This window comes from Meleagris gallopavo, chromosome 2, assembly GCF_000146605.3.
Source record: "Meleagris gallopavo isolate NT-WF06-2002-E0010 breed Aviagen turkey brand Nicholas breeding stock chromosome 2, Turkey_5.1, whole genome shotgun sequence".
In the NCBI taxonomy this organism is placed as follows: domain Eukaryota; kingdom Metazoa; phylum Chordata; class Aves; order Galliformes; family Phasianidae; genus Meleagris; species Meleagris gallopavo.
The window spans coordinates 35,411,045-35,438,188 of NC_015012.2; the positions used below are offsets into that span (position 1 = coordinate 35,411,045).

At 41.7% G+C, this 27,144-nt stretch overlaps 2 protein-coding genes across 2 annotated transcripts; one reads left to right on the plus strand and one right to left on the minus strand.

Annotated features, from left to right (window-relative positions):
• The first annotated feature begins 1,220 nt into the window (after positions 1-1,220).
• Positions 1,221-21,826, plus strand: LOC104909676 (ribokinase-like). The gene is made up of 3 exons (XM_019612804.2): positions 1,221-2,966; positions 3,075-3,263; positions 20,537-21,826. Exons 1-3 carry the CDS (start codon positions 2,841-2,843, stop codon positions 20,708-20,710), a joined length of 489 nt encoding a protein of 162 aa, XP_019468349.1. The 5' UTR covers positions 1,221-2,840; the 3' UTR covers positions 20,711-21,826.
• MRPL33 (mitochondrial ribosomal protein L33) lies at positions 21,753-27,051 on the minus strand. The gene is made up of 3 exons (XM_010706929.3): positions 26,879-27,051; positions 24,169-24,275; positions 21,753-22,065 (listed from the first exon to the last, which is right to left on the minus strand). Exons 1-3 carry the CDS (start codon positions 26,959-26,961, stop codon positions 22,016-22,018), a joined length of 240 nt encoding a protein of 79 aa, XP_010705231.1. The 5' UTR covers positions 26,962-27,051; the 3' UTR covers positions 21,753-22,015.
• Between the last annotated feature and the right edge of the window lie 93 nt (positions 27,052-27,144).

A 27,144-nucleotide genomic window follows, 5' to 3' on the forward strand; every position in this document is an offset into this window, starting at 1 on the left:
TTTTTCTGACAGCAGATCTGTGGAATGTCCTTAAGCTTAGGCCATCTAAATGAGGAGCTTCATGAGACCAGCACAGGAAAATAAATTTCTTGATTTGCTGCTCTTCTGTACAGTATTATGGCAAATGTCCACATTGAACTTTTAGTATTGTTATTTAATTTTTTCTTTATCTAAATATTAATTATTTCCTTCAGTTGCACTGCAGTTTGTTTTGTTTTCCCTTTCTTTTTTTTTTAAATAAGATTCTGCTGAAGGGAGGAACTTAAAATCTAACCACAGTATTTAACATCAGTTGACATTTACAGCAATCTCAAATTATTGGCACAAAATCTGTCTGGCTTCTGCTGCTTTTATGGTTCTTCCAGCTTGTTCCAGAGTGTTTTAGTTTTACAATCCTGCTATAGATGAGTTAGATGATAATGGTTGCAAGCAACTGAAGATCTACTTTTATACAGACTTTGGTTCAAGATAAATGTGTTTATTGGTATAAGCAGTATGAAGGCAAGAAGAAAGGTTTCTGCAAAACCTGTCACATTGTCAGTCCCCAAATAACTTTTTTCACAACCCAGACAAAAAATCTTGTTGGCTTGGGGCACAGCTATCACAAAAAGGGATACGTTAAACAACATGTGTCTCATTAGGAAGAATATTATATTTAAATACTTTATCTTGCTCATAAGCTTAAAGAAGTGTAAATTCCAGGTAAATGAGCCAGAGTTAGACTATTTCTTTTCCATAACCAAATCCATTTTCTTCCTGGAGACTTTACAACCCATGCTGAATGTTTGGAATTACTGCACATCATGAAGTACATTATAAATTCCTTTAGTTGGTTTCATTCAAGGAGTAGTGTGTGCATTTTGGTAATCCATTTTTGTTCTTGTGCTAAGTATTATGAATATGGGAACACACAGTTCCTGCTCCTGAGATCTCTAAATTCAGTAAGAGGCACAGACGCTTCAGTCTCTTGGTTATTAGAATAGACTACATGTATTTTAATACTATTTATTATCTGTCCCTAGACACTCCAAAGCCATTATTGGTGTACTGATTCCTTGCAAACCTTGCAGGACAATGTATTCAAAATACTTGGTGAGGTATTTTTGAAGCAAATTCTCTTATTTGAAAATACCCTTTAAAAAACTTAAATACATCTAATTTGTCTAAATAGTTTCTGCTGCAAGAAAATTTTCAGCAGTGTAGTGACTTGACAAAAAAAAAAAACTGAGTGGAATTATTTGCTATCTTATAATCTAAACCTTACTTTATTCTTGTCTGGGATCAGTGTGGTTTAAAAAAAAAAAAAGTTTTAAATTGTGTGTACATGTTATACCCACCAAGTCTTGCTGCACTGAATCCTGCCTTGTAGTTATCAAATTAACAGCTCCTGAAAACAGCTGTGTGTTTGTCTCAGTAGGGACTGCGGGACTGGATCCTGTAAGTTCAAAAATTAAAACCAGTAGGTACTCTGTTCATGATAATACAAACCCTAAGGCAGTGTATTGGCATACGCTGGCCCTTCAGAGCCTAAGGGTGACTTCTCTGTTCTGGGTCAGGCTGAAACACAGGAAATGACAGTGGCAAGCTGTGAGGCCTCTGAGTCACAACTGGGGGCGGCTTGCTTGGGGATGGCTGTAGTAGTTCCTGTCCCCAGCTGTCTGCCCTGCCTCCCTTTGTAGGACAAGCATGCCTGTACTTATGGAGCAGTTGTTCAACCACTGTATTGTATATTCTGTTTCGGCAAGAAATATGCATACTGATTTCAAGTTTCTGTAATGCAGAGAAAGGTAGTTTGAAATATTTCAGCAGCTGTTTCTCAAGAAGCTGAGTTGTCCATGTGGTAGAAGTCAGGACGCATGGCTGGTGAAAAAGTTCCAAAGTAAGTTTTGTACTGAAAACAAGCCCCAAGACTATGAAAGTTATGTCCAGTTAATAGATGGTTATTTGAAACTGCTTCAGACTGCATTTTTCAGGAAGCAGCAGTCTTGTAGTTCAAGATAAAGTACGACTTCCCTCTTCTCAGACAAGCAAGACAATATATAGTAAAGACAACGGTATGCAGTGTGCCAGTTTGCTTACAAGTAAGTCATACTCTAGGAGGCAGGAGGAATACTGCTTGCTAGAGTGTTTCAGTTAAAACATACTGTATTTTTCTTTTCTTCCTGTCCGATTCTTGTCACGAATCGTCTGCCAAAAAAGTACATGGCAAACGAGATGCCATCAAGAAAATGTATGAAGTGAAGAAAAGGATGCTTAGTTCTGAAATCTTCACTGCAGATTTTTGGGGAATTTTGCTTTTAGGTGCATGGAACTAGAAGAGATTAATTTTAAGAGCCAACTGGGAGAAGTTGACTTAAGGTCACCATCTGTTAGAAGAGAAGTTTATCTCTGTTTGTACAGAGCCAACACAAAAGAGTCTCAGCCCTGGCAGAGGACTTTGGATACGTCCATAACTCAAATATATAATCATCTTGTGATGGGCCTTTGCCCAAAGAGAGCTTCAGATGACTTTTAGGTATTCTTATCTAAAAGTACATATTAAAGTAAATGCAGTAGTCAAGTTTACCAGTTGAGCACTTTTGTGGGTTTTTTTTCCTTGAAGAGATTTCTCACTAGCTGAACCCCGAGAATTGTTAAAGGTTTCTTGTATAGTGATAAATATTCCCTAAGAGTAGTGACTGAGTTGCCGTGTAGCATTTTCACCTTAGACAGTAAAATGCTTTTACCAAGACTGTGTCATTGTGTCCATTTCAGAGATGAAGAAACCGGGGCGTGCAGGAGAAATGTGATTTTGGTAAAGGTTGCATGGCAGGCAAATTGTAGAAGCTGGAACAGAACCCATGCTTCCTGTGTCTCTGCCTAGGCTGCTCTCTATTAGTCTTCTGTGCCTGAAGTACATGCTGATTTCAAACAAGGAACATGACATAGCTGAATATCAGCGTAGGAAGTGGTTTTATGATCATCTCGTAAGACACATTTCTAAAATGATATTAAATACTGTTTTCAAAAGCAACTGCTGTCCAAAATTGAATGCTATCAGATTATGATTTTCATTTGCGTGGGTTATTTTCCAGGCAGAAATTTTAACGGGCATCCCAGTTGGCAACCTTGAAGATGCTGAAAAGGTGGGACGCATGCTGTTAGAAAGAGGGTGTAAGCTCGTAATTGTTACTCTTGGAGCAGAAGGCTGCATGATGATATCAGTAGAAGAACCCATTCCAAAGCACGTTCCTGCTGAGAAGGTCAGGGCTGTGGACACTACGGTACGTTTTTGTGGTTTAACTGTCTTGCTTTGGAAAAGACTGCTTAAGCACTAAGGGATGGCAATGAGTAATCAGCCAAATCTTTGGGCACGAGTACAAAGGTTAATTTATGATGTGAAATTGATAGCTTGCTTCCAGCCTCTCATATATTAAATGTCAGTTCACTTCAGTTTTATAGTCTGTAGTGTAGATATGCTAGAATTATTGTGCAGGAGAGTATCTCCATGTTCCTCCTGTGCTGAAGTCAGTACCTGCCTCTGACTGTAACGTGCCATGCCAGTGGCTTGAGCTGCAGTTTATTTCACACTTCCCCACGTGTGTTATCCATAATGTCCAGAACTCCAGTGTTGTGGGAAAAAGGAGATCTTACTGCCCTAACAACCTGAAACTGAATGTTTGGCTCTTTTGACATAAGCATGAGTTGCTGTCCAAATGTAGCATAAGGTGTATCAAAGACATAATCTTTTCAGAATATAGTTAATAAGAAGAAAAAGTTCTTGCTGCTTTACAATTTAACTGTTTTATGATGGTAGCTAATGGATAATAGCTTATTCTTTGCCATTAGGCAAAAACTAAAAACAGGAAAGGCAATAGTTAAGAATGCATTGCTATGAAAACCTTACCACATTGCACATATGGGGCTATTTTGTGTTCCTAGTATTATCTGACATAAATCCAAAATAATTCCAGTGGAGTTACAGAGAGCAGAGCAGGTCACGTTGTATGTACTAACTATACATTTAAATGCCTCTTACAATAACGTCATATTACATATGTTCTGTTACAATAGTTCATTAAAATCCTGGAGATTTTACCATCTGGTGCATTCCATATCTGAATTGCATTAATAATAACTAGTTCTCTTAGCATGTTTTTTATCCGTGGACCTCATACTGCTTCACAAAGAAGAAAAGCAACTCTTTAAAAGATGAGAAAACAGGCATAGGGACTGAAATTACCTAGCTCAGTAGCACACAGTGGCAGAGCTTGCAGTAAAGTCACATGTGAAACAGAACATCGCTGATAGATCTGGACTGTTACATGTTAATACTGTGGAAGGTTTTGTTTCACTGTTGAATGTAATCCTTTTCAATATGTGAATACTGTGTCACCTTTTGCCCCTTTTGTCATTTAGAAGTTTGAACTTGAGTTAGTGTTCATTTTGGAATGCCCTACAGTTCTAATAAAGGAAATGTCACTGTACTGTACTGTGTATAAGGTACTTGGTAAGGCACTACAGATGCCTACCTGCCTACTTTTAGTCCAGAATTAGAAGGGCTGGAATGAAAGATTCCCAGGCCTGCCTCGATGCTTGCTAAGAAGCAGGATTTATTAGCTTTGGAACAAAATCTTGTGAACTTGACTGTATGGCTTCTTGCTCTTGTTTGGTAAATCCACCCTTGCTATCAAAGCTCAGCATGTGAGCCTTCTTTTTTAGTGCACATCACACAGAAGTGATGAAGAAAAAACATGTGTGATGTGCTCCTTCAAAAGAAGCAGAAAATTGCTGCCACATAAGCTATTGTTTAATATCTTAAGATATTTGCTGCTGTTGGTCTACAACAGCAATCCTGAAACCACACACTGACTGGAAAGTGCTTTTTATCTTCCCTAGCAGTTCAGAGTTTCATGACTGAACTAATTTAACACTTCTTTTTTTTTTTTTTTTCTTCTTTCTTTCTTTTACATAAAAGCAATTACTCGGAGTTTACTGAATCCTTGCCCTGCCTCCTTGTGGCCAACAGGTTATTGGCTTTCCTATAGCAGAGGATTTTCACAGTTAATTTTGTTAATCTGCTTAAATACCAGTGGGTTGTTTTCAGTAAAACAGCTGTGCTCAGTTTATTCTTGCAGATTGAATGAAAAAAAGATGTGTTGGCCTGCCACTATAAAAGTCTTATACTGCTTAGACTGATTATCACTTTGCCTGAAAGCAAGTGGTTTTAAAGCAACCCTTCTAAACCTCAAACAAAATAATATCATCCTCAACTAGCCTGCCTACTTCTATAACTAAAATACATTCTGAAAGTTCTAATAAGACATGTTACTCTTCTCACATGCATAGCTACAGTGGCTCCTTTCCCAAGAGAATAAACTCAAGTTGTGGTGGTTTAGCAAGAAACACCCATCCACAGTATAGTCAGAGCTGTTCATGCACATGCTCAAGCCTACAATTTAGCACTAAGCAAAGTTTTGAGGGACCGGGCTGTAATTTTTTTAAGCTGTTGCAATCCAGTCACATTTGATAACTTGTCTGTATTGCTTGGATCTGCAGAAGGTGAAGTTACCCTCAGAAAAAGAGTTCAATGATACGAAAACCCTTCATAGGATTTAAAAAGGTTACAGTATGGAAACAGTATGTATTAAAATAGAGTTTGCAGCTTAGAGGATATACATAAGTTACAAAATGAGGCACAAAGCCCTTCTCTGCTTTAAAAATCTTCCCCATAAATTTCTGCTCAAGTCACTTCTGCAACAGTGCAGCTTCAGTACTGCCTCCTGATCATTTTCGTTGTCAACAGTATTGAAAATTGCTGCTGAGAAAATGTTTGGTTAGGTGCAGCCACAGAGATACAAGATTAGAGTTCCTTGTCCCAGGCAGTGTATCCCCTATTCTCTAGTTCTGTCGGAGAGACTATAGGTCAAAGATGGTAAAGCCAGAATCTCCTGCCTAGCTCATGAGATGGTTAATCAGAGAGTTTATTGGCAGAACACTGAGAAAAGCTGGCTCCATCTCCTGTTCTGTGGTGGAACATGAATCTTCAAGACTGAAAATCTGGCATTTCTCACCCATACTAAATCAATACTATAAAGAAAAAGAATTTTAAAAAAATCTTGTTGATTCTTTTTAGCACTAATTATCTTAATGTGGGTTTTACTAATGTATGCGATGCTTCCCACAACTGTTAGCAGAGCTCTCCATGCACAGTCCAAAACATGTAGAGCACGAATAGTCATTTAGAAGGAAGTTTTGCAAGACACGGTATTGTAAAGCCGTGTAAATACATTACATCTGTTTCTCCTATTTCAGCTAAATAATGCAATAAGGTTTTGTTAAAAAAATAAACTTTCCCTTTACTTTGCTGGCTTCTGCTAGCTATTGTGACATTTGATACACAATACGTAATAATATATAGATAACAAAAGAAAACTAAAACACACGTAATCTCTTTTCATTACTCTATGTAGCTGCTGTTATAGCTACTTAACTACAAGTAGTTAAAAATATGCATTTATTTTTAGAAGCTATTTCTACTTTATCTGAAATGAGGTGCATTGAAATAGGTTTAGGAGTTAATTATGTAATTCCATTTATATGACAGTTCCTCAGTAGCAGAAGGTTGCACAAGCCACTGACAAATTTGATAAGCATTTCATAGCAATCAATACTTTGATGTACACATGTTCTGCAGTTGCGTGTGTGTGTGTCTTTGGAAGCCATTCGCCTGCTGCCAGAGCAGAAGCACAGCTGAGGTGGAGCACAGCAGCTGCTTGTGAGCACAGCTGTGGGACATGACCGAACACTGTCAGGTCAAAATGGTACTTGAGGTAAAGCCGGTGATCTGGATGATGAGCCACACAGTGAACTTGGGCTGTGACATCTGCTGCTGCCACGCACGCACTGTCCTGGCAGAGGCATGCCCAGCCTGCTAACAGGGATGGCCGCCACGTCGTGCATGCTGGGGAACGGTGCTCTGCTCTTTTTGCACCTTCACCTCTGCTATCCCCATCAGCTTCTGACAATCACGCAAAGTGTAATTTACAGCACTGTTTACATCTATTTACATTTACTAATTATATTCTGTTGAAACTGCCAAGAAAAATTTGTCAGAAGAATGTAATTACCCAAAGCTGGAATTTGGCCAGCAGTCAGATTAGTTCCATTTTCAAAAAGCATTATGGGATTTCACCGAGCCGACAGCATCAAGCAGCAGCCAGGGACAGAGCTGAGCCTCAGTGATTGCTGCCATCACTCACTGGAGGAGAGGAGGCCTGGCGTGTGTAAGTGGACTTGGTGGAGGCCATCAGGCCTCCTAGGAGCCCCAGGTTCTGGAGTCTGAGCTTGAGAGGGTCATTTGGGTTACGTGGAGCCCTAGGCTCTGGTGTCTTGAGAGGGTTGGCCGTGCCGGGTCTCCTCCACAGGCAAGGCAGCCCAGCGGCCTAGGGCAATTCTCTGGGCAGGCTGAATCTCTCCTGTGTGAGGCTTTAGTGGAAAATGGAGCGCTCTCTGTGCAAGTAAGAGCTGCCCTACTGCAAGTCCCAATTTCGAGGCTGCAGCCCTGAGGTCACTCTGGGGAGGGGAGCACTCCAGGGCTACTTTTTGTAACCTCTGGTTTGCTCCAGACCCCAGTTTGAATCAAGATGCTGAATAACATCCATACACACTTGCATCAGTTTGGGTAACATTATAATTTCCACCCCATCCAGTATTTTAAAAATACAATGTAGCTGATCTGCATAAGATCTTCAGCTTCTACTTGACCTCTGGGTTTCCACGGGCAGGTGTGTGTACACAAAGGTCCTGTATCTGCAAGCTTAGAATCAGAAGATAATGAATCTGCATGTCTGGCTTGGGGATGGATGTGTTCTCTGCAAAGGCAGATGGAGACACTTGGGCACACAATATTTAGATGAAAATTTGGAATTTCTATGGTACCCCAATAATCACAAGGCCCTGCTATCTCTTTTAAATCTCATTAAGAACTTGGGTGGTTTAATGTCAAGGTTTTTCTAGGCACAATCATTAGATTTTTTGTACTACTAGCATCTACCCTGTCTAGCTGTGCCTTTCAGGTACAGAGAGTGCACAACCTACTGCAGAAAACTGAGGAAATGTAAGTCACCGTACAATAAGTATGCCTTTATTGTGTGTCACCATATACTGTATGTCACCGTACAATAAGTAAGTCACCACTGGTTGTGATAACATGCTTATAAAGAAGCGGCACAGTTCTGAGACATGCTAAAATTCAAATTGAATCGACTCAGTTATGCCTGAAATTTGACAGTGTATAATTCACTCTGCGTAGTCTGCGCAGCGTTCTCAGAGTTGGATGATACACACTATTTGTCATAATCATAAAAGTTACTATTATTTTTTTCATGTCAGTTCTCCAAAAGGAAGGCTCATTGCCACAATATGAATTTGTCATCAGAAGTTTTATGTTCAAATCCTATTAAGTTTCTCTCCGATTTCTTCTTACAGTATATTAAATCTAGCTCTTTTATGATGGGAGGGGATTTAGAAGGCTGTCTTTAAGCAGTAGAGTGCTCACTGAGCAGCTTTGTGTTCGGCTCTGAGGGTGTCATACAATCTTTATTTTAAAAAAGCCTCGTCTAACTGTATAGCTATATAATTTTAGATATGTCACAATATTCAGGCCTGTGCAGTAATTGCGGTCTAAAGAAGGCAGTGTGATTTACTGATTTAAACAAAGGACTGAGTAACATTTGCGGGTCTCTGCCAAAGATTTGCTGTAAATCCTTGGAAGAGTTACTTGTCCTCTTTGTATCCCGATTTATCTATCCATAAATTGGAGCTTCTATTAGTGTGTTGCATATAAACCATGAGAAGTCTGTTTGAGATCAAAACAGAATCTAGGAGGCCTTTTCCCAGGCTTGTCATATAACCTCAGGCCATTGTGCTGCTCTGGGGGCATTACGAACTCATTGAAGTTCTTTTGCTTGAAGTTGAGAGGTCTTGTCTGTCAAAATATGGTTTACACTAAAATTCTCTGACTTAACTGTATCTTCTGGTTTGGAGGAAGCCTGAGCCCAGGGAGTGAAGTGGACACTGAAGTAAAGCCTTAGAATATAAATAAATCCAAAACAGTCCTCCTAATAACAGCAATTCTTTGTCTCCTGACTTTGTGGCCTAACGTCTGAGGCTCAAGGGGATATAAATACAACACTCCGTGCAATGACTAATTACTCAAAATTCTGTGCATCAGCAGAAGTGGGACTTGTGGTTGACTCTAATATTATCAAATGCCTTTGCTATTTAATAATCTTGTAGCCATACATTATTTAGCATGCCGTTTGCACAAAGAACAGTGATTTTATTTCAGTTATCTCTCAACAAAGTAAAAATGCAGCTGGTAGTAAATGAAGCATTTGGCAGACAATGTGTCTGATGCACAGTTCTGTAACTTGCTAAGAAGAGAAAAATGTTGTGTGTTTAACCTCTTCCTATTCAAAGATACATACAAAGAAGTAAAATGGCTACAGAGGGCAAGGTCTTTTTTCTTCTTTTTCCTTTTTTATTTCTTTTTCTTTAATTCTTTTTTCTTCCTTTTCTCTGCTTTTCCTTTTCCTTTTCCCTTTTTTTTCTTTTTTCTTTTTCTATTTTTTCTTCTTCTTCCTTTTTCTTTTCTCTTTGCCTTTTTTTTTTCTTCTTTTTCACCCCTTTCCTCTGCATTCTCCTTTTCCTTTGTATTTTTCTTTCTTTTTCTCTCCTTTTTTTGCTTTTTCTTTTTCTTTTTCTTTTTTTCTCTGTCTTCTCTTTCAAGGAAAGTGAAAAAGTTACTATTGGGCAGACAACTCATGTATCAGTGGGGTTTATTCACACACCAACACAGAGTGATTATACCCAGAGTGTCCATTAGCATCCCGCAAACCAAAGCACAATAGCTTCCTTTCTTTAACGTGCAACCAAAATAGGTTAATAAATAAGTTTAGTTTCAGTCATAGCCCACTTTCTGCATTCTGTTTTACAAATATGGAATCCATTGAATTTTGAACCAGAAAAACCATGAATTATAAATTAACTTGCCAGACACTCCAATCAGCAATCTGCACTGTAGATCTATTTAAAGCTGCATCTATTATGTTCTAAAGTTCAGCTGAACTGTGAAAGGGCACATGACTGAAATCACTGCATTTGAGTTGACTCACAGTTAAGTGTAGATGGGAGTTGCTTGGCTCATCACAATTTTCTGCTCCTGATTCAGGCCTTCTCAACACACTTCAGTTTTTGCAGACTTGGTCAGTGGTGTGTGTGTATGTAAGCAACGGGGGACAAGAGAAATTGCAGTGATGCCTCCATTTGCGTTGGCTGACAAATAAGAGGTGGAGAGCTATTACTTTTGCAAGCTGGATGCTCCCTCTTTCCCTTTTGAGAAAAGAAGGCTCTATTATCTTCACTTTACAGATAGGAAGAATAGAGATGAAAATGTTACCAATGTTAGATTTGAAGCGCTGGCTAAAATTGTTCTGTTTCAAGTTAGGTAGAGGGTTGGGGTTACATAGCCAAAAATGAAGCACAGGCATATTATTGCTACTCTCTGAACTTCTACACAACATTGTCATGGGAGGAAACACTGTTTATCTGCTTAGTAACTGTTTATGTTAATCCGTAAGTACAAACATTGTAAACATAATGAGCAAACAGAAGCAGGCTTGTACCTTAACAACTTGCAGCCTTCTTTTCCAGTGGAAGATTCCACAGACCACCCAGGCTTTGCTCTAGTCCTTTTCTCAACCACGGAGCATCTAATTAAATCCCTCTCCATTCCCGACTCTAAGTGGATGAGAGCCTACAGTCCTGTACAGTTTCTTTCCAGATGGAAATGCATAATTTAACAGAGATACAGCTGACAGGGAGAAGTGGGCCCAAAGCAGTATTCGCATTTGCCACAAATTGCTTTGAATTACAAGGGGAGTACTTAATGAAGATGTAGACTAGAAGAGAAGATTAAAACCAATATTAAGTTTTCTAAGATTGCAGAGTGCCAGGCAGCAAAAACCTCATATTAAAACTGAATTTCTGTCTCAGTTACTGTAGTGACACTAAAAATCATTTGGTTTTGCAGCCAAGGAACACACCATCAGTATAATGTCATCACATTTTGTACCATTGCGTCCTACAGATTTGTTTAGTATATCTATCTACATATACATAAAGTTGCTAAGAACTTTACATTGCTTACTTCTGTACTTGCAGCATCAGGCCAAGCACAATTCCGTCCTCTGTTTTGTAGATGAGGAACAAAAGTAGACAAGGACTGTTTGTCTGTGACAGGCAAACCTGCTTCCCTTGATAAAACCATAACTTCTTGTCTGTGCTTCTCTTTAAAGGAAATTAGTACTGGAGACAGAATGTTGTCAGGGTGTCAACTGATGCACTTTTCGAATGCGATTATCATCATAGACATCCACATAAATGAGAAAGTATGCAATAGTTGTTTTGTATTGGATGCTTCTTGAGGGGGCTGCAAGAGGATTGTAGCAATGTGCTATGATGACAGGTGCTGAGGCTGCACTATTGTCATACTGAGAAATACTCTAGTTGGGAGGTTAACCCAAGTCTGGACAGAAAAAAGCAGAGATACTGACAGCTATTATGCACCAAGCCAAGTGTTTTATTGTGGAGCCAGAATGCAAGAAACATACAGCATAGACCTTTGGGCCTGAGATTACGTGCTGATGAGGTTTGGGGAAGCTGAGTTCAGAAATACCTTGAAGTTGTCTTTTTGCCATCTCACTTCTGGGCTGCTTTTGTAAATGAAACGATGATATAATTTATACAGGTTGAGAATAAATTAGGAAATGACTCTTTTATTTCTTCTCTGGCCTAACTATGGCTTGCAACACAAATCAAAGTCATTGCAGCAGAATGTGCCACATCCCTTTTCTTGATTTGCACCCCTCCTCTTGTCTTTATGGTGAAACCAACACAACCTCTCCACCAAGAGGATGTCCTTAGGAAAATTCGGTCCTAGACACATAGCTCACCCTTGAGTTTAGATTCTGTGCATCAACACCAACATACAAGATAGAGTTACTTGTAATGGCACTTAACTGGGATGTCTGATTTGCGTAAAGAACTGAGAGGAAGGAAGACCAACTGTGAGCAGCCATCCTTTCTAATTAAATTCCCACAGTCAAAAATAGCCACTGGAAGCTGGCGCTTCTGGCACATCCAGAGCGTCACCTTCTCAAGTATCTTTTTCTGGCCTGTGCCGTAGGAAGTTGAAAATGTGATCCACTGTGTAACAGTGCTGCATATTCTTAGCTAAACTACTTGTCATTTTTTACCTTTTGCATTTATGGTTAGCTTACAAATGTCACATCTCCTTTTCTTCTCTAAAGCTGGTCTCTGCAGAACCAGGTGTCACCCTGGCTATTGTAGAAAATAACCTCCTTGTCTTCTCAATTTGTTCAAATCGGTTCTGACTGTGGTGAGAGGGAAGGCAAAACCAGCTCCATTTGGTCCTACTTAATTACCAAGAAATGCCAATTGCAGTAATGGCGATACTGAACTAAGACCTGATTTCCCCAACAGAGTTTTCTCTGGTAATTTTGGTCACTACATAAACCAGAAAGGTTTGCGCTGGATTGGTGATATTGCATAATTAAGTTTTCAAAAGAACAAGAACAGAGAAATGAGAGTAATGGGGAAATCATGCTTCTTTCTTTTGCTCGTTCTAACCACAGAAAATGCTACACTTATTTCTTATCAAGAGTAAAGGAATCTATCCTTTGTAGCCCATCCCATGGACAGAATTCTTTTATAGCTTCAACCAGGCAAGTGGAAGGGAGCTAAAAACATAAGTTTTGGTGAGCGATGGTGATAATCTATGGCAGTGTGTTTAATTAACAGTTTTCAGTTGAGCATGTTTTTGTGATTTTCTTCAGGGCTTTGTTTTGTGTTTTTATGTGTACAGATAGACATCTGGATATAAAATAAGCTGTTCTAGAACAAACTCAGCTGTAGAAAAGCATATTCTCAAGGTCTGGCAACAGTGTTTGCCAGCTGCCCAAGAGGCTTTAAGGTTTATCATTTCTATTAGTTTGAAAGATAAATAGATAGAAAATACAGGGAAAAAGATAGGAAGGTCTCTGGAAGTGCCACATTACTGATACCTATGACCCCATTGCCAAATTCATTAAGCAGGCAGTGTTTCTTGGGGGGGAAAAAAAACCCACAACATTTTACAAGGTACACAGTGCTGAAGGCCACAAGTGAGCAGGGAGCCCTTTTTCTCTGTACATGTGCCCCATATGTGAAGGACAGCGGAGTGGGTCAGTAAAGAGAACAAAGTTCTGGAGCAAGCAGTTCTGGCTTGTAGGTCACATCTTGCTAAGTTCCATAGAGGAGGTGCAAGTAGAGCGCTCTTCAAAAAGCTGAGGGAAGCTCAGTCAGAAAAAAATGCAGGGAGCTGGCAAGAGGACAATGCTAGAGTGAGCTCAGACAAAAAAAAAAACTCCTCAAGTTTTGGGTTTGGTTTTTTTTCCAGGATATGTAGTTCAGAGGTAGGCGGGAGCAGCGGCCAGCCAACAAAGGCTAGATACTGTGGTTTTGAAAGAGGCATTCGAGCATATGGAGCTTTCGTGCAAAAAAAGAATGTTTTTTTGATCAATTCCAGGCGAGATGGCAGTTTTGTCATTCTGACTACATCTGATCAGATTACATGGGATCACTAAGAGTATTTTGGCATTTTCTCGCAGTTTGAGAGAAGAAAAAGCTCATGTGGCTAGTGAAATTGCCCTGCAAGGTTTCCCCCTCTGACCTGGATGTTAGATGGTGGGGTCCTGGAGCTAGGTCAGCCCTTGACACAACAGTGGGTAACACAGCTGCTCACAATTTGGCCAATTCTCTCCTGGCTGGGGAGTTCAGTGGGGAAACCTACTGCCAATATTTGCAGCATACTATCAGAATGTATTCTGGGCAGGGCTCGGGCTCTAATTTTGTTTGTTCATTATATTAAATTTGTGAATTAGCACCCAAGTTTGAGCTTTGTTGGGGAGAAATTGCAAGTTGGCAAGAGTGTGACGTGAATAATGAAGGGAGTGAAGTACTTCTCAAGGAAGTGATAAAAGTGGAGCTTGTGATTAGGGTAGAGAGTAGCTGTGTGTTGTTGGGGCTTGATAAACCAGTCTGAGGAGTACAAATCAACCTTCATCCTGAGAAGCTGCTATATTTAGTGCTGAGCTTCAACCACAACTCTTTGATTCCTTCCAAGCTCAAACTCTGGGAAAAGTATCTGCAGCTCCTGTAGCATGTTCAGCTAAAAGTAGTGGTTTCTCTCCGTTAGCAGCAATGTCTGCGTGCATCCCTGGTGTTGACACATCTTGGTATATAAGCTGTTCTCTGCAACAGTGCCGCTGGAGAGATTTGGATTGAGCTAAAGTGTAATAAGAGTTTTCCAATAGTGTGTTTTATATGTCATAAGTTTTCTATATGTACTCGAGAAAAAGATAAAAAACACACTTATAGAGTATTTCCTCTGCTGTTTTTGAGTTTCTCTGTTAGGTATAAACTTCTAGTTCAAATGAAAGGAGGTCACAGATCATAGCTCAAGTGTGAGAACAAGGAAGAACCAGGTACCAAGACAAAAAGCTAATGGAAGTTTAAAATGAAAATTTACACTGAAATGTATTCTAAATTGAAACATTCCTTACCAAAATATCTGTATCACTCAGGTGCTGGAATGATAGTAGTTGATAGGAATCCCACAGGGTCTGCAACACAGAGCTATTGTTGTTATCAGAGTGTGTGGGTTCCTACCTCCATTTGGTAGCGATGGAATTTGTCACCTCCCCTTAATGCTATCCGGAGCTGAAAGGAGTTTATATGAGCATCATCACACTGAATTGTTTTGATGATTCAGAAAATAGAGTGCACCCTGCGGGTGAAAACTTTGTTGGCTTTCTGGAGTTAGCGTGTGACACAGAATAATTTTCTTCCCAGTGCTGAGTGATATGCTGGGATACCTTGCAGTACTTCTCTGCGAGGCAGGAGTTCCTCTGTTCCAATCCTGTCTGAGCACCTAGCAGAGCTTTGGGCAATTTGAGTAGGTCTGCTTAGTAATTCTATATACCTCAGTTTTGGGGTTCCCAAACTGTGACTCATTTTCTAAGGAACATGAGACTCCCATTGCAGCCCATATAAGATCCGGACCTCAGAGTTCAGCCCACAGGTGTGTTCAGGTGGGTGTCCCTAAAATCTTGACTCCCTAAAGTCTTTAACTTCAGTTCATTTTATGTCATGAGAAATGCAAGCCATACTACTGACCTTCAGAACAGATGCTGTACGGGGCCTCTGAACATGTCGAGCAGGACTGTTTGATATTACTAGATCTCTAGATACTTTCAGCTCTGCTTTTCAGATGACAAATAAATTAAAAACCACAGAGTTGTGAACGTTGGATGTTTTATTTCCAACACTCACCACAAACTAGATAACTTTCCAGAGAAATTCATGCATCTGTAATGCTTGTCTCTGATCTTTTTAGCAACAGCGAGTAACTAAATGTAGGATGTAACAGAAAGGAAAGAAAATATATGCAGGAGGCCTTGTATCAAGATTAATCTCTCAGGAATGCAGGGGGTTAACGGTCAGGCTGATTAATCACTGTTAATGAACCATCAGGAAATCTGTCAGGAAGTGGGTAAAAATTCCTGACAGCTGATGTGGAGCACTGCGTGGTGTGCTTTGATTTTGATATTTCCCAACTGATAGCCTCCAGTGGGTGCCGTTCAGTTACCTCAAAGGTCTGAAGGCATGTGAAGGACTAGATGGACTGCTGCCATTGCTCAGCTTGAGTAAGAGAGATAAGTTTTTCCTGTGCAATGGCTATGCAAGTACAACGCAATGTAAGTGCAAGAAAGGCAAAGATTGCTCCTTCCCACAGCTTCCCAGAACAGAGTCTGGAAATTATACAGAAGGGAAGCAGGGTCGTTCCTCACTGCTCAGTCTGAGCCCACAGGGTACAGCAGGGAGCAGGCCAGGCAGCTTTCCCTGCTTGGGGAGCCAGAGCTTTGGGACTTGGATACACAACTGAGTTAATGAATTGCTTTGTGTTGACTGAGGGTGAGGTTTCACAGTTGGCTTGAGCTGATCCAAGATCAGGCGGCTGCTGAGAGTGTTCCTCACCTCTTTCTCCTTTGCACTGGCTGTAATGTGGTAGTGTGGCGGCTTGTGGGGCTGGGTGCAAACTAATGCTTCCCAGTCAGCGCTGGCTGGCCCAGTTCACAACAGAGTGGGGGGGAATGGCCGGCCTCACTGCCTGGCTGCACCGAGGCTACGTCTGATGTAGGCAAGGATAAAAACATGAGTGGAGACAGAGCCTTTCAGCAACAGCAAAAATGTGGCTTGGCTTAGGCCTGCTCTGAAACTGCAGGCTGAATCACTGGAATTAAGAGTGCACTGTCAACCTACAGTGAATGCCAGTTAAAATGTGTTAGCTCACGCCTCCTGTGTCTTCGAAGCAGTGGCTGATCTCAGCCGTTCTGCACATGGCTAATGGGAAGTGGAGTACAGTGAGGGATGGCACAGCCATTCCCCATGACGTGGTAGAGAGAGGGCACAGGCCACATCAGCTGGTGTCAGTGTGCGTTTGGGAGGGCAGGAAGAAGGGAAGGGGCCAGCAGCACTGCCAGGGATTGGCTCACTGTCTTTTTCTTTGGCTCAGGGTAACATATTCAATCTCGTCTTCCTGACAAGACTGCAGAAATGCTCAGTTACCAGCACACAGATTAAGCACAGTAACACGGTCGTGGATCCAGACCCTACAAGTCTGAGCCACAGTCTGCTTCTCCTCATACTTCTCCTTTCGCTTCAACACAAGCAGCTTTGCTGAGCTCAATCTGCACCACTACAGCAGGAGATCTAAAAGGGGAGCCCTGCTGTTTGTTTCGAGCTCATTTGTTGTTGTTTTTTAATTGCAAAATGTAATAGTTCCATTTTAAGGACTTTTTATCTTTTTGTTCCAGCTCAAAACTCCATGCATAGATAGAGGAATAACTGTGTTAGTGGAAAAGCTCTTTGTAATTTTCAAATTCTTTAAGTTTTAGAGATGTGTGGGCCTTTCCTGATGGTATCTTTGTGTTACGTCTGTCGTTCGGCTGCAGGGCAGGCAGTGGGGCACCCCTTAAGGAGTGCTGAGCAGATGTGACACAGAGGGGTAACACCCACAGCATAATCCAGTGTTGCAGTGTTGCGGAGTGATATAAATAAATAAGACAGGAATTCTCCAAGGCTTTCAACAGAGCTGGGCATCTCTGTATGGCTGTGTAGTTAGGCTGCACTAAATCAGTGTAATACTTGGGCTGCATTGGTTTGTGCACTGCTGTGAATGCTCCTAGGAAACCATAAGCTTCGTTACAAGCCAGACAGTTGATCCTATGTTAGAGTGCAGTTTTTTACAGTCTTTGCTGTTGATTTATTCACTGAATGAAGAGTTTTGAGTTACAGGCAAGCCTGACGGATCTGTTGTTTTGCTGTACAACACACTGTCCCTTTTAGGATTTGGCAGCATATTCTTACAACGTCTTAAATTCAGTGAAGTGATGGCATATATGTAGGGTGTACCTGACTGCAACCACCCGAGGCTCAGGAACAAGGTCAGGGCTTCAGGAGCCAACAGCCCTGACAATTCCTGCATTGCTGCCATTACTCTTCCCCAAGAGGACAGGGTAGGAGGGCGAGGGGCGATCACAGGGTCATCCAGTACAAAGGCAGTGCAACTGTGGCAACACTGGGAACTGCAGCTATTGCACCTCGGCCTCCAAATATTTTTGGTGAACGAGTCATCTTATTGTAGAAGTGAAATGCATCCTATTATTCTGGGCATGACTGATTGAAAAACGCTTTACTTGCTGGAAATACTGTTGAACAATATAGTTTCCACTTACAAAGCAATTTCTATAAAAAGCTTCTCAGGGTAGCATCGTATAAAAATAGTTACACTAAAATTGTGAACCAGCTTCTGACAAATCAGGGCTAACAAAAGCTAAGGTATAAATAGAAATGTTTTCGTGGGTTTTCTCTTCTCTAGAGGCACAGAATCTCAGTCAGTGCTGGATTGTAATAAACAAAAATGCCCTTTTCCAGACACACAGGAAAACAAGGGCCTTCCAGACTCGTGGCTCAGAATATAAATAGGTTTTAAAAACTGCTGCAAAACCGTAGCACTTAGTGGAGACCATAGCATTTGCATTTTAGAACTGGGCACACAGTATCAGCCTGATTTTATGATCTAGTTATTTATTTTATTACATGCAAACTGGCATCCCCTGCTTTACAAAAAGGTCAAGTAAGTTTTATTTTTATAATAATGGAATGAATTGACTCCGGGCACTCGAGGATATGAGGATTATCTCAAAGTCTGCAATGTATTAGGGTTCCTGGAATACAAATACTGAGGAATGTAAAACATTACAGATCCCGTGTTTGTATTTTGTCGGTGAGCAGAATAAATGCATCTTACTGGTCATTTTCAAAATCATTATTCTTGCAATTATTCTTTTTTTGGGGCTGGTATTTTGCTATCTCCACTAATAATAATGATCAGAAAGACAATGCTCCATCCTGTGCCACTGCCATAGAATTTATGTCATTTGATACCAGATATACTGAGTGCTCCTCATTAAAATAATATCTGGCCACTTACATTACGAAGTGATCAACTGTATGAGAAATATTTCACGTAACAATGACAAGGGCTTCCTGCGAGCACTGCAGCACAACAGATCTGCTTGTAGAAATATTACTTCTATCTGTAACAGAGGTGCCAAAATAGCTTTAATAATTAATCATGTGCTGATTAGATTATAAACTCTGGGATGGGCCAGAGATTTCTGTATTATGTATCAGACAAAAGATACTGGCAATGCTTAACTAGCAGTCACCTGTTACTGCTCCACCTGGCATTGTGGGAGCGCTGCGGGAAGCAGGGCTGAGACAAAAGTCTCGCAGACCTTGATAAAAACCCTCCCTGGCCCCTGGTCTGTTCAGCAATACAGAACTGTTGAAACAGCTGCTGCCACAGCTGCATGCTGCAGTTACCAAGGTGCCGTTTGCCAGGTGACACCCTGCATTGTGCCCCACTGCAGAGGCGAGGGCAGAATTGAGGCCGGGAGGGCGTTAAGCAGGGAGTTTCCTGGCTGGAACAGCACAAACAAATGCTGCACAGGCACGGGCAAGCAGAGAGCGGCACGGCACAGGCGTGGGCATATCTGTGCTCACCTACATCAGGGCTCCTCTGCAACTGCCATGCTGCTCTGCCCCGTCAGCTGCTTCTAACAGATTGCTGTGGAAATGGTATTTTTTGTGGAGAATGATATTATGTGCAGCTCATTCCATGGTAAGTATGAACTTAATAGTGAGAGCCACTAGAAGTGAAAATTGGAAAATTACTTCCTACCTCTTAATTTCCAGTTAGAAGTTTTGCTCAGCTATCTTAACTGCCTTTTTCCAGGCCCTCTGCTCTCATTCCATGATTCTGGCAGCCCTCTGTGTCCTCAGAAGGGTTTATTAGAACTACAGCAGCAAACCCCCAGGGGAGACAATCCTTACGCTGGTCCTCAAATAAGATAGCACCAGCATGTACAGTGCTTTGCTGAGATAATAGTATGATTTAAGCAGAGACCTGAGAGCAGCTTCATGCTACCAACAGCTGCTATCAATGTGGCCTCTGAAATCAGGCCACCTTTGGGGGATGGAAGGGTGTTGCTTCAGGAGGAGGGAGGGACACTCAACGACATGTGCAAATGAAGTTAAAAGTGATTCATCTTGCCAGTTGTTCAAAACGCTACAGAACAAAATAAGAATTATTGTTAAAAAGGATTCAGGAGGCAAACAGTTGTCATTCCCCGTTGGTCAGAGCAGAACTAGCAGCAGCTCCCAACAAAGGCCTGGGGACAGGCAGCTGAAGAGCTGCCAGAGCCCAAGGTGACTCAGCACAGGTGGCAAAGCGCACCCCAGGAATAAGATTGGTTTGCATGATAAGACACAGCACAGACCTTTGCCAGTGGGAGCTTCTTAATGAAAAACAGCTAAAGTCTGGAGGCATCAAACTGTACCGTTCTGCAGCTAGGAAATTTACAGACACCACAAGCCACGTGGCTCTTTTTTTTTTTTTCCTTTTCTCTGTCTCTTCTACCACTGCCCTTTATGAAGAACAGAAGTTAAATAAGAAAAAAATAGCTTTAATGAAACATTCAGGTTGAGAAATCAGAATCAACATTCCAACAACAGGAAGTTTCAAAAGCAGTGTTTACAGCAGCACTTTTGCTGAGCTGTAGTACACTTGCCTTTCTTTTCTTTAAACCGTATTATAGCACATACCTCGATAAAAACGTTGGGTTTGGAGTGTGGTATTAGTTTAGAATTGCAGCATTTCCTATGCATAGAAAAGTGAATCGAACTCAACTCTTGTATGATTTCCTGACTCCTTCAGTCAGTGCTACAACTGTTGTCTTTCCAGTAAATGTGTGTGAATTGTTTCCCTGTGCGAGCACGCTTAAACTTGTTTATTGTTTTATTCTAGGGAGCTGGAGACAGTTTCGTGGGAGCACTGGCCTTCTACCTGGCTTACTATCCCAAGCTGCCCATGGAGGAAATGGTCAGGAAGTCTAACTACATTGCATCAGTGAGTGTCCAGGCATCAGGGACACAATCTTCATATCCTTACAGGAAGGACTTGCCTCAGGACCTTTTCTAATTGATATTGTCTAGCTCAGCGTACTGATTTTATCTTATCCCAGACAGCACTATTCTCCTGACTGCACAGACGTTCCCCTCCGCTGACTGGAAAGACCAGGAAAGTCTCTTTGCTTATTTGAAAAATCCTATTAGTTCCTGTTCTGCAATAGTAAAGATGGGGCTGGGATGGTTATCTTTCGAACACAGCACAGGAGGTCTGTCCAGCCCCACACATCACCCTTGAGCTACTGCGATCCCATTCAACCTACTATACTACATGGAACGCATACAAAGTTCACAGCAATGCATCAGGAGGGTACTGCGCTCCTGGTACATTTTGACTTGATTTTAATCAGACCTCCTGATATGTGATGCCAGGAAATGAAGCTTTGAGATTGTGACTTCAGTTCTCAGTTGCAAGCAGTGAAGTCAGTGTTCATCAGCACTCGGCTCACTGAATGCCCAGGGGTCATCTCCTCCCCAGCTGCAGCTCATCACACAGCTCTGACACCCCTTCCTGCGTGCCTTGGATGGGAGCTGCAGCACTTATTGGGTCACTCACGGTGGAGGGAGCTGACAATGCTACTGAGCCCATCTCTGATACACATCTGTAGCCTTACTGCTGTAAAGCCTGCACGAGACAGCTAAACGAGAAAACCCTCCAACAAAATCTGTCAGAGAACAAACCAGAGGACTGATGTGATAATGTATTTTCTTCATGACAAAAACCCCAAGTTAAAGCCCTGGCCTACTTACCTGACTTGGAATAATACTGCCCAATTAGCCGTGGTCACAGCTTATCCAAAAGCACATCTTATCCCACCTGCTGCCCACTGCTGCTTCCTAACCTAGGAAGGAGCTGCTGCAATGCTACTCCTCCTAGGAATGCCACCACTTCGTGGTCACTACTGTTCAATCTGCGGCTGGTAGGTTAGAAAAACTTGCAATCCTGCCATTGAATTCCCGCTGTGGAAAATGTTAATTTTTATTGCCTTTTAAAACAATAGTTCCTTTGAAGATTAGAGCCTCTTTCACAATGGAAAACACAAGACAATGGGATCTGCCATTTATTTTTTTTTAATTGAGTACTGTAAAAATAACTCAAAAGATAAATAAATGTTACTGTGATGATCTATGTTCAGACATTAATAATTTTCTCTCTCTACATTGTTTTCTTCACAATGGCCTTCAAATCACAGGAGACGGTGATCCCAGTTCATTTCCTCTCTTTTCAACCCATGGTGCAGGATTTCTGAATCAGCATTCACCCTGTCCTCCCCCCGAACCATCCTCTCCTCCTGCATAAATCAAGTCCACTCATTGTTTAGAGAGAGCGAATCTTTCTCTTCTCTGTGAAGAGGACACGTTGTTTTGCTACAGAGAAAAAAAGAATCTATTAAGAACCCTGAAGTGTTAAGATCCAACTCACCAGGCCTACATCCCTTTCTCCTGGCCGGCTTCCCTGCTTAAATGAACTGTGACTGGCACAGTGCTGCTGTTAATCAACTCTTGATGAGGTTTAGTAGTGCTTTTGCTTTACTGCAAGTCATTTTTAGCTCCCAAGAGGTCCGTTTTACCTCTGTGAAAATAAGTATTGGGATTTAAGCGGCTGAAAACATTCAGCAGCTGCTCTGTGTGACTATTCTGAGTCACAGCTGTTTGATGTAGGGACAAAAATAGGTTCTTTACTGCTTTCTACTACTCCAGCTTCAGAGCCCAAATAACTACAGCTGACAAGCAGCATTTAGTCATGCTCACACATCGACTGACAAGCGAATGGGAGCCTGCCTCCAACACCTGATGTGGACCTTAGCAAAGTCAGCTCAGCTACACATTAAGCACAGTGGATGCACGACTAAAAGAGAATCCAAACAAAGCTCTACAACGCCATTTGAAAAGCACCACTGTTCTGATTACACTTCATTATATTCATGCCTTTGAAAGCAACGCAAGGACAATCCACCCAGTAACAGAATCACTTCTTCCGCCTAAAAGTTTCGCTTTAAGAAATACTCCAACTTAGTAACACATTCTGTTGTTGCACTTATGAGGTAGTGAAACTTGGGCACTACCACCACTACTTCACTAAAAGCTTCGTTCTGTGGAGGTCCCAGGTTCCTGAGAAGAACAAAACATAAGGTGATAATGCATGCCAAGTGAAAATGCTTCCTAACATATTCCTGATGTGAGTTGCTATCTAGACTCCAATTTGCTTCCCTTCACACATGCAAGCACTTTCTCACATCAATTTCTCACTTGTGCTCTACTACAGACTACAAAGAGCAGAGCTTTTTTTCTTAATTACTTCCAATTTCTTCCTTAAGCAACGTACTACACGTTCTGCAAAACAAGCACTACTTTGCCTGAGCTCTCCAATCTTCCCACAGTTCTGCAAGTTGCAAAGTTTCTGGAGGTTCATTTTGCACGATGTTCAGAAGTAGGAAAAAGAATGCTAACTTGAAGTTTTCTTATTCAAGGAATAGCCCCTGCAATCTCTTATCCTCCTTGGGTATGAAATTCAGGAAAGCCACAACCTCCATCAGCACAGGTACTTGGATGAGTGCATACTGCTTCCCCCTTTCTTTCTCTCACTTGCCATTAAGCTCCTGGACTGTTAGATCTGGGCATAACAAGGCTCATCATCCAACAAAAATGTAAAATTATGTAAAAAAAAATAAGCCTGAACCACATAACTACCAGCCATAATTACGTCATTTACTTAGAAAAGCTCAATACATTGTTTATTCCAGACTTGAATCAATACTTTTTTGCATCAACTTTCCCATGCCATTTCTAGCCCTGTCTGGTTTACTTTCTGAATTTACCCAAATTAATCATTTTAACATTAGCTGCTTGCTGCTTGCTCCCCTAGAAGCTCGAGCTCTGTCACCTTTCAAAAACCTGGTGAGTAAAAGGCTTCTTGGGAACATTCTAAGCCCTGCCAAATCAGCTTCTTAAACTGGGAGAAACTACAAGGACCAGAGCAACATAAAAGAATCCATAAATCGTCATCTGGAGAGTGGTATCATTCGTGGAGGAGGAAGAACTTGTGCTTATCTCTTTAAAAGAAAAAGTCTATTTTGGATGTGATGGCCACTTTATTGTCTGGAGTACCCAGGGCAGCTGAACAGAACATTTCTGTTGAAGCATGCTGCATGTTAGAGGTAACTGTCTAGCAAACCACACAAAGAAACAGAATGAAAGAACTCCTGTGTCACTTTTTTTTGGCATGGCTGTCAAAGACTCTGATGTGCTGGACAAGTCATGACTTTGTTTCAGTGCCACAATCTGTAAAATGAGAATAACGTTTACTTCCCACTGGAATGTCGCAAAGAACAGCAACTGTACAGTCATGTGAACATCAAACGTGTTATGACACATTCTGCTTAGATTGGAAAAATCCTGCTACAGTCAAACCTTTCACCCCAGACAGCCAGAGCTGTTAATACAAAGCAGGCTGCTACCCCAGATGCTTACCAATGGGATCGTATCTCAGCAGGACCAGCTTCTCCTGCAATCGGAGTCTCCTGACATTGAAACAGTAGCCAGTCTCTGCAGCACTTTTCATCCTCACCAAGATGTATCTGAAGTCACAGGAGGTATCTCTATGTCAATACACAGCACACAGCAACGGTCCCCCCACGTCTCTCATGGCACTGTCGTAACAAAACTCTTTGTATAAGCAATCTGGCACATTAAGATATTTCATTCCAACTTCATGGATATTTTAGATGGGAGCTTTAAAACCACATGCTAACCTTTTTGTAACAGAAAAAAAAACCCACTACCCTACAAACCTGAAATTCTACCGTCAAGTTTAACTATAGAACTCCTGAGTAATTCTGATGAGAGTGAAGTAGCTCTTCCATCAAACAGGGTAAGGGGTGAGGGCAAAGAAGAGGAAAAAAAACAGAGAAGAAAGAAAGAAAAAAATAAACATACAGTTGAGTCACTGCATCTTAAATGATAATGGCAAGAAAGGAAGGATGATGACAAATTGTGGATAACACCATACCTCAAACTATCACTTCCACATGCAGAGAGGAACCGAGGAGATAGAATGGAACAAGAGGCACACAAAAAGGAGAAGCAGAGCCCCCTGGCACCCTCCATCTCTCTCCCAAGGAGAGGACTTGACATCAGCCCAGCCACCAGGAGCCCTTTTCCCTACAGAAAGACTCCGTGTGCATGGAGTGGGCTGGCAGCCCCTGGCAGCAGGGCAGAGGGGACTGAGAAAGTAGCCCCAGGCCCTCACCCTGACAGCCTTCCAAGACTTCCACAAAACTGGAGGGCATCATCTGCATTTCAAAAGGAAGGCCAAAGCCTTTAACCGATCTGCAAATTATGTCTTCATCTTCCACAGCAGTAAAGGGATGAACACAGCTCTGTGCACGGGAACTCAGTTCACTTTCCTGGATCTTTCAGCTTCCAGTACCAAATGTTTTGTCAAAATTAACTCTGAAGAGACACCCATCTTTCCTCACTTGTGCAGCTCTGACCACTGACCTCTCCTCAGCTATCCCTTTCCACGTTTGCAATTTAATTTACTGGGATTTAAAAATAAACAGAAGAACAGTGGATTCCCTCACATCAACTCACCGAGCATCACCTAGGGACTATCCCCAGTGAATGCCCACTCCTGCAAACCACCAAAGCTATGATGCGTAGCCCCAGTAACCACACAGCCTCCTTCCCTTCTTCCTTACCTACTTCCTCAAAGCCTGTGTGCAGTTTCCCCTTTCTGGAGGAATCAGTGGTATCAGGATGACCACGTGTTGAAACTCTTTTGCACCACATATTTGAGGCCAAGTCCTTTCTGAACAATACACCTCACTTCATAAGACTTACTGCCCAAAGAAGAGATGTGACCAGGAGCACAGGCAGAAAAGAACAGTGGAATGCCACCAGGATGTGGAGATAAAAATAGGGAGCATGGATGTACAAGTACTGTAAGGAGACAATATGTTCCTTATGTGTCTGCAAAACCACACAAAGAATGGGGCAAACAAATCACTACACTACTGATATTATTTTTCATCTCAAGAAAACAGTCTGCTTTGCTGTGATCATTTCTACGTAGAAAGGTGTCAAACTGCAGTCTTTCCTATCACATGCATATTTAGAAATCCCTAGTTTCAAAGATGGACAATTGCACAGAAATTCTGTAATGGAAGGATCTCTCTGAACATAGCAAGTGGCTCTTCTTGGGGTTGATCCTTTAAAAAAAAAAAAAAGAAATTTAACGTATTATAGTTTTTCAGGCTGTGCAATACTGAATACTTGCACAGAACGCAGTTTCAGAGAATAAGGCAAGAATGTATTGCTACAAACTGGTTCACTTTAAACCCTCGGTTTGTTGAGCTAAATTCCTGGTAAGCAGCATTTCGGATGCAAGTCATTTTCTCCCTATGCTCCTGTCTCCTTACACCTACAGTATAAACCAGCAGCGTGCAGAAAAGTATATATTCCTTCCCCTTTAACCCATCAGCTTTGGGTACAGGCCAAAGGCTGCAGTTAATGCTCTCCCAGAACGCACTAACATCTCCCCTCAGCTGAACTACAGAGCAAATCATAGAATGGCTGGGTTAAAAAGGACCGCAGTGATCATCTAGTTTCAACCCCCCTGCCGTGTGCAGGGTCACCAACTACTAGACCAGGCTGCCCACAGCGTTAACTGCCTGTCCACTGCTCACAAGCCAATATACGAATTCAGTACAGTGGGGAAACCTTCTGCATCCAGCCTGGAAAAGGCTCAGAGTACTGCCATGAATCTAGCATACAAACACGAAGATCTGCGCTGCACTTCAGCTTGTCCTCAGCTGAAAGAGTGTGAAAGGTCAAGAAGAGGAAGGCTGTGTGGTGATTTATAGCTTCTCCATAAAGCATAAGGCATGGAGGTAAGGATTCCCTGCGCAGAGCACCCTGGATGCTCAGCTCAGTGACGGCCCATAGAAAAAAACCTACCTCTGCTGCAATTTTGCAACCTAAGTGGCTTTTTTTACAGCACTCTCTACTCACCTGTGAGAAAGGCACACATGCTGAAGGGGCAGAAAGGGCACAACTAGACTCAGGGTCTGCAATTCACTCACATGCATTACAAGATTCTAGATGGGTGCAATATTTTGCTAAGTCGCTTGATAGAAAGCAGTAGCAGGAAATACTGGACGGTAAATAAATCGTCACTTACTTAGATTTGCTCTTGGCCACTGTTATTTTGCAGCACGAAGAAGTGGGGGGAAGAAAAAGAAAACAAATATCATTTAATCTCATTTCCTTTAAATGCAACACACAGAGATCAGAGCTGTACAGTCTGCTGCCCTGATAGCCCCAGAGAGAGCGTGCCAAGACATTTACTGTCACAGGAGTAAAACGAGTTGCCTATTTCCAGCTGCCCGCTCTCTTTCACCACCGTACTACCGCCACGTGCGTGTAACGGCAGCCTTACGGCCTTCC

What these genes read in the sequence shown, in the direction of transcription:
- LOC104909676 (XM_019612804.2), top strand. Translation starts at nt 2,841, where the DNA reads ATGCTTCCTGTGTCTCTGCCTAGGCTGCTCTCTATTAGTCTTCTGTGC. An exon ending in AGTGGTTTTATGATCATCTC is followed by an intron (nt 2,967 to 3,074) that starts GTAAGACACATT and finishes GTTATTTTCCAG; the next exon opens with GCAGAAATTTTAACGGGCAT. An exon ending in TCAGGGCTGTGGACACTACG is followed by an intron (nt 3,264 to 20,536) that starts GTACGTTTTTGT and finishes GTTTTATTCTAG; the next exon opens with GGAGCTGGAGACAGTTTCGT.
- MRPL33 (XM_010706929.3), bottom strand. Translation starts at nt 26,961, where the DNA reads ATGAGATTAAATGATATTTGTTTTCTTTTTCTTCCCCCCACTTCTTCG. An exon ending in GTGGCCAAGAGCAAATCTAA is followed by an intron (nt 24,276 to 26,878) that starts GTAAGTGACGAT and finishes CTGTGACTTCAG; the next exon opens with ATACATCTTGGTGAGGATGA. An exon ending in GCTGAGATACGATCCCATTG is followed by an intron (nt 22,066 to 24,168) that starts GTAAGCATCTGG and finishes TTTTCTCTGTAG; the next exon opens with CAAAACAACGTGTCCTCTTC.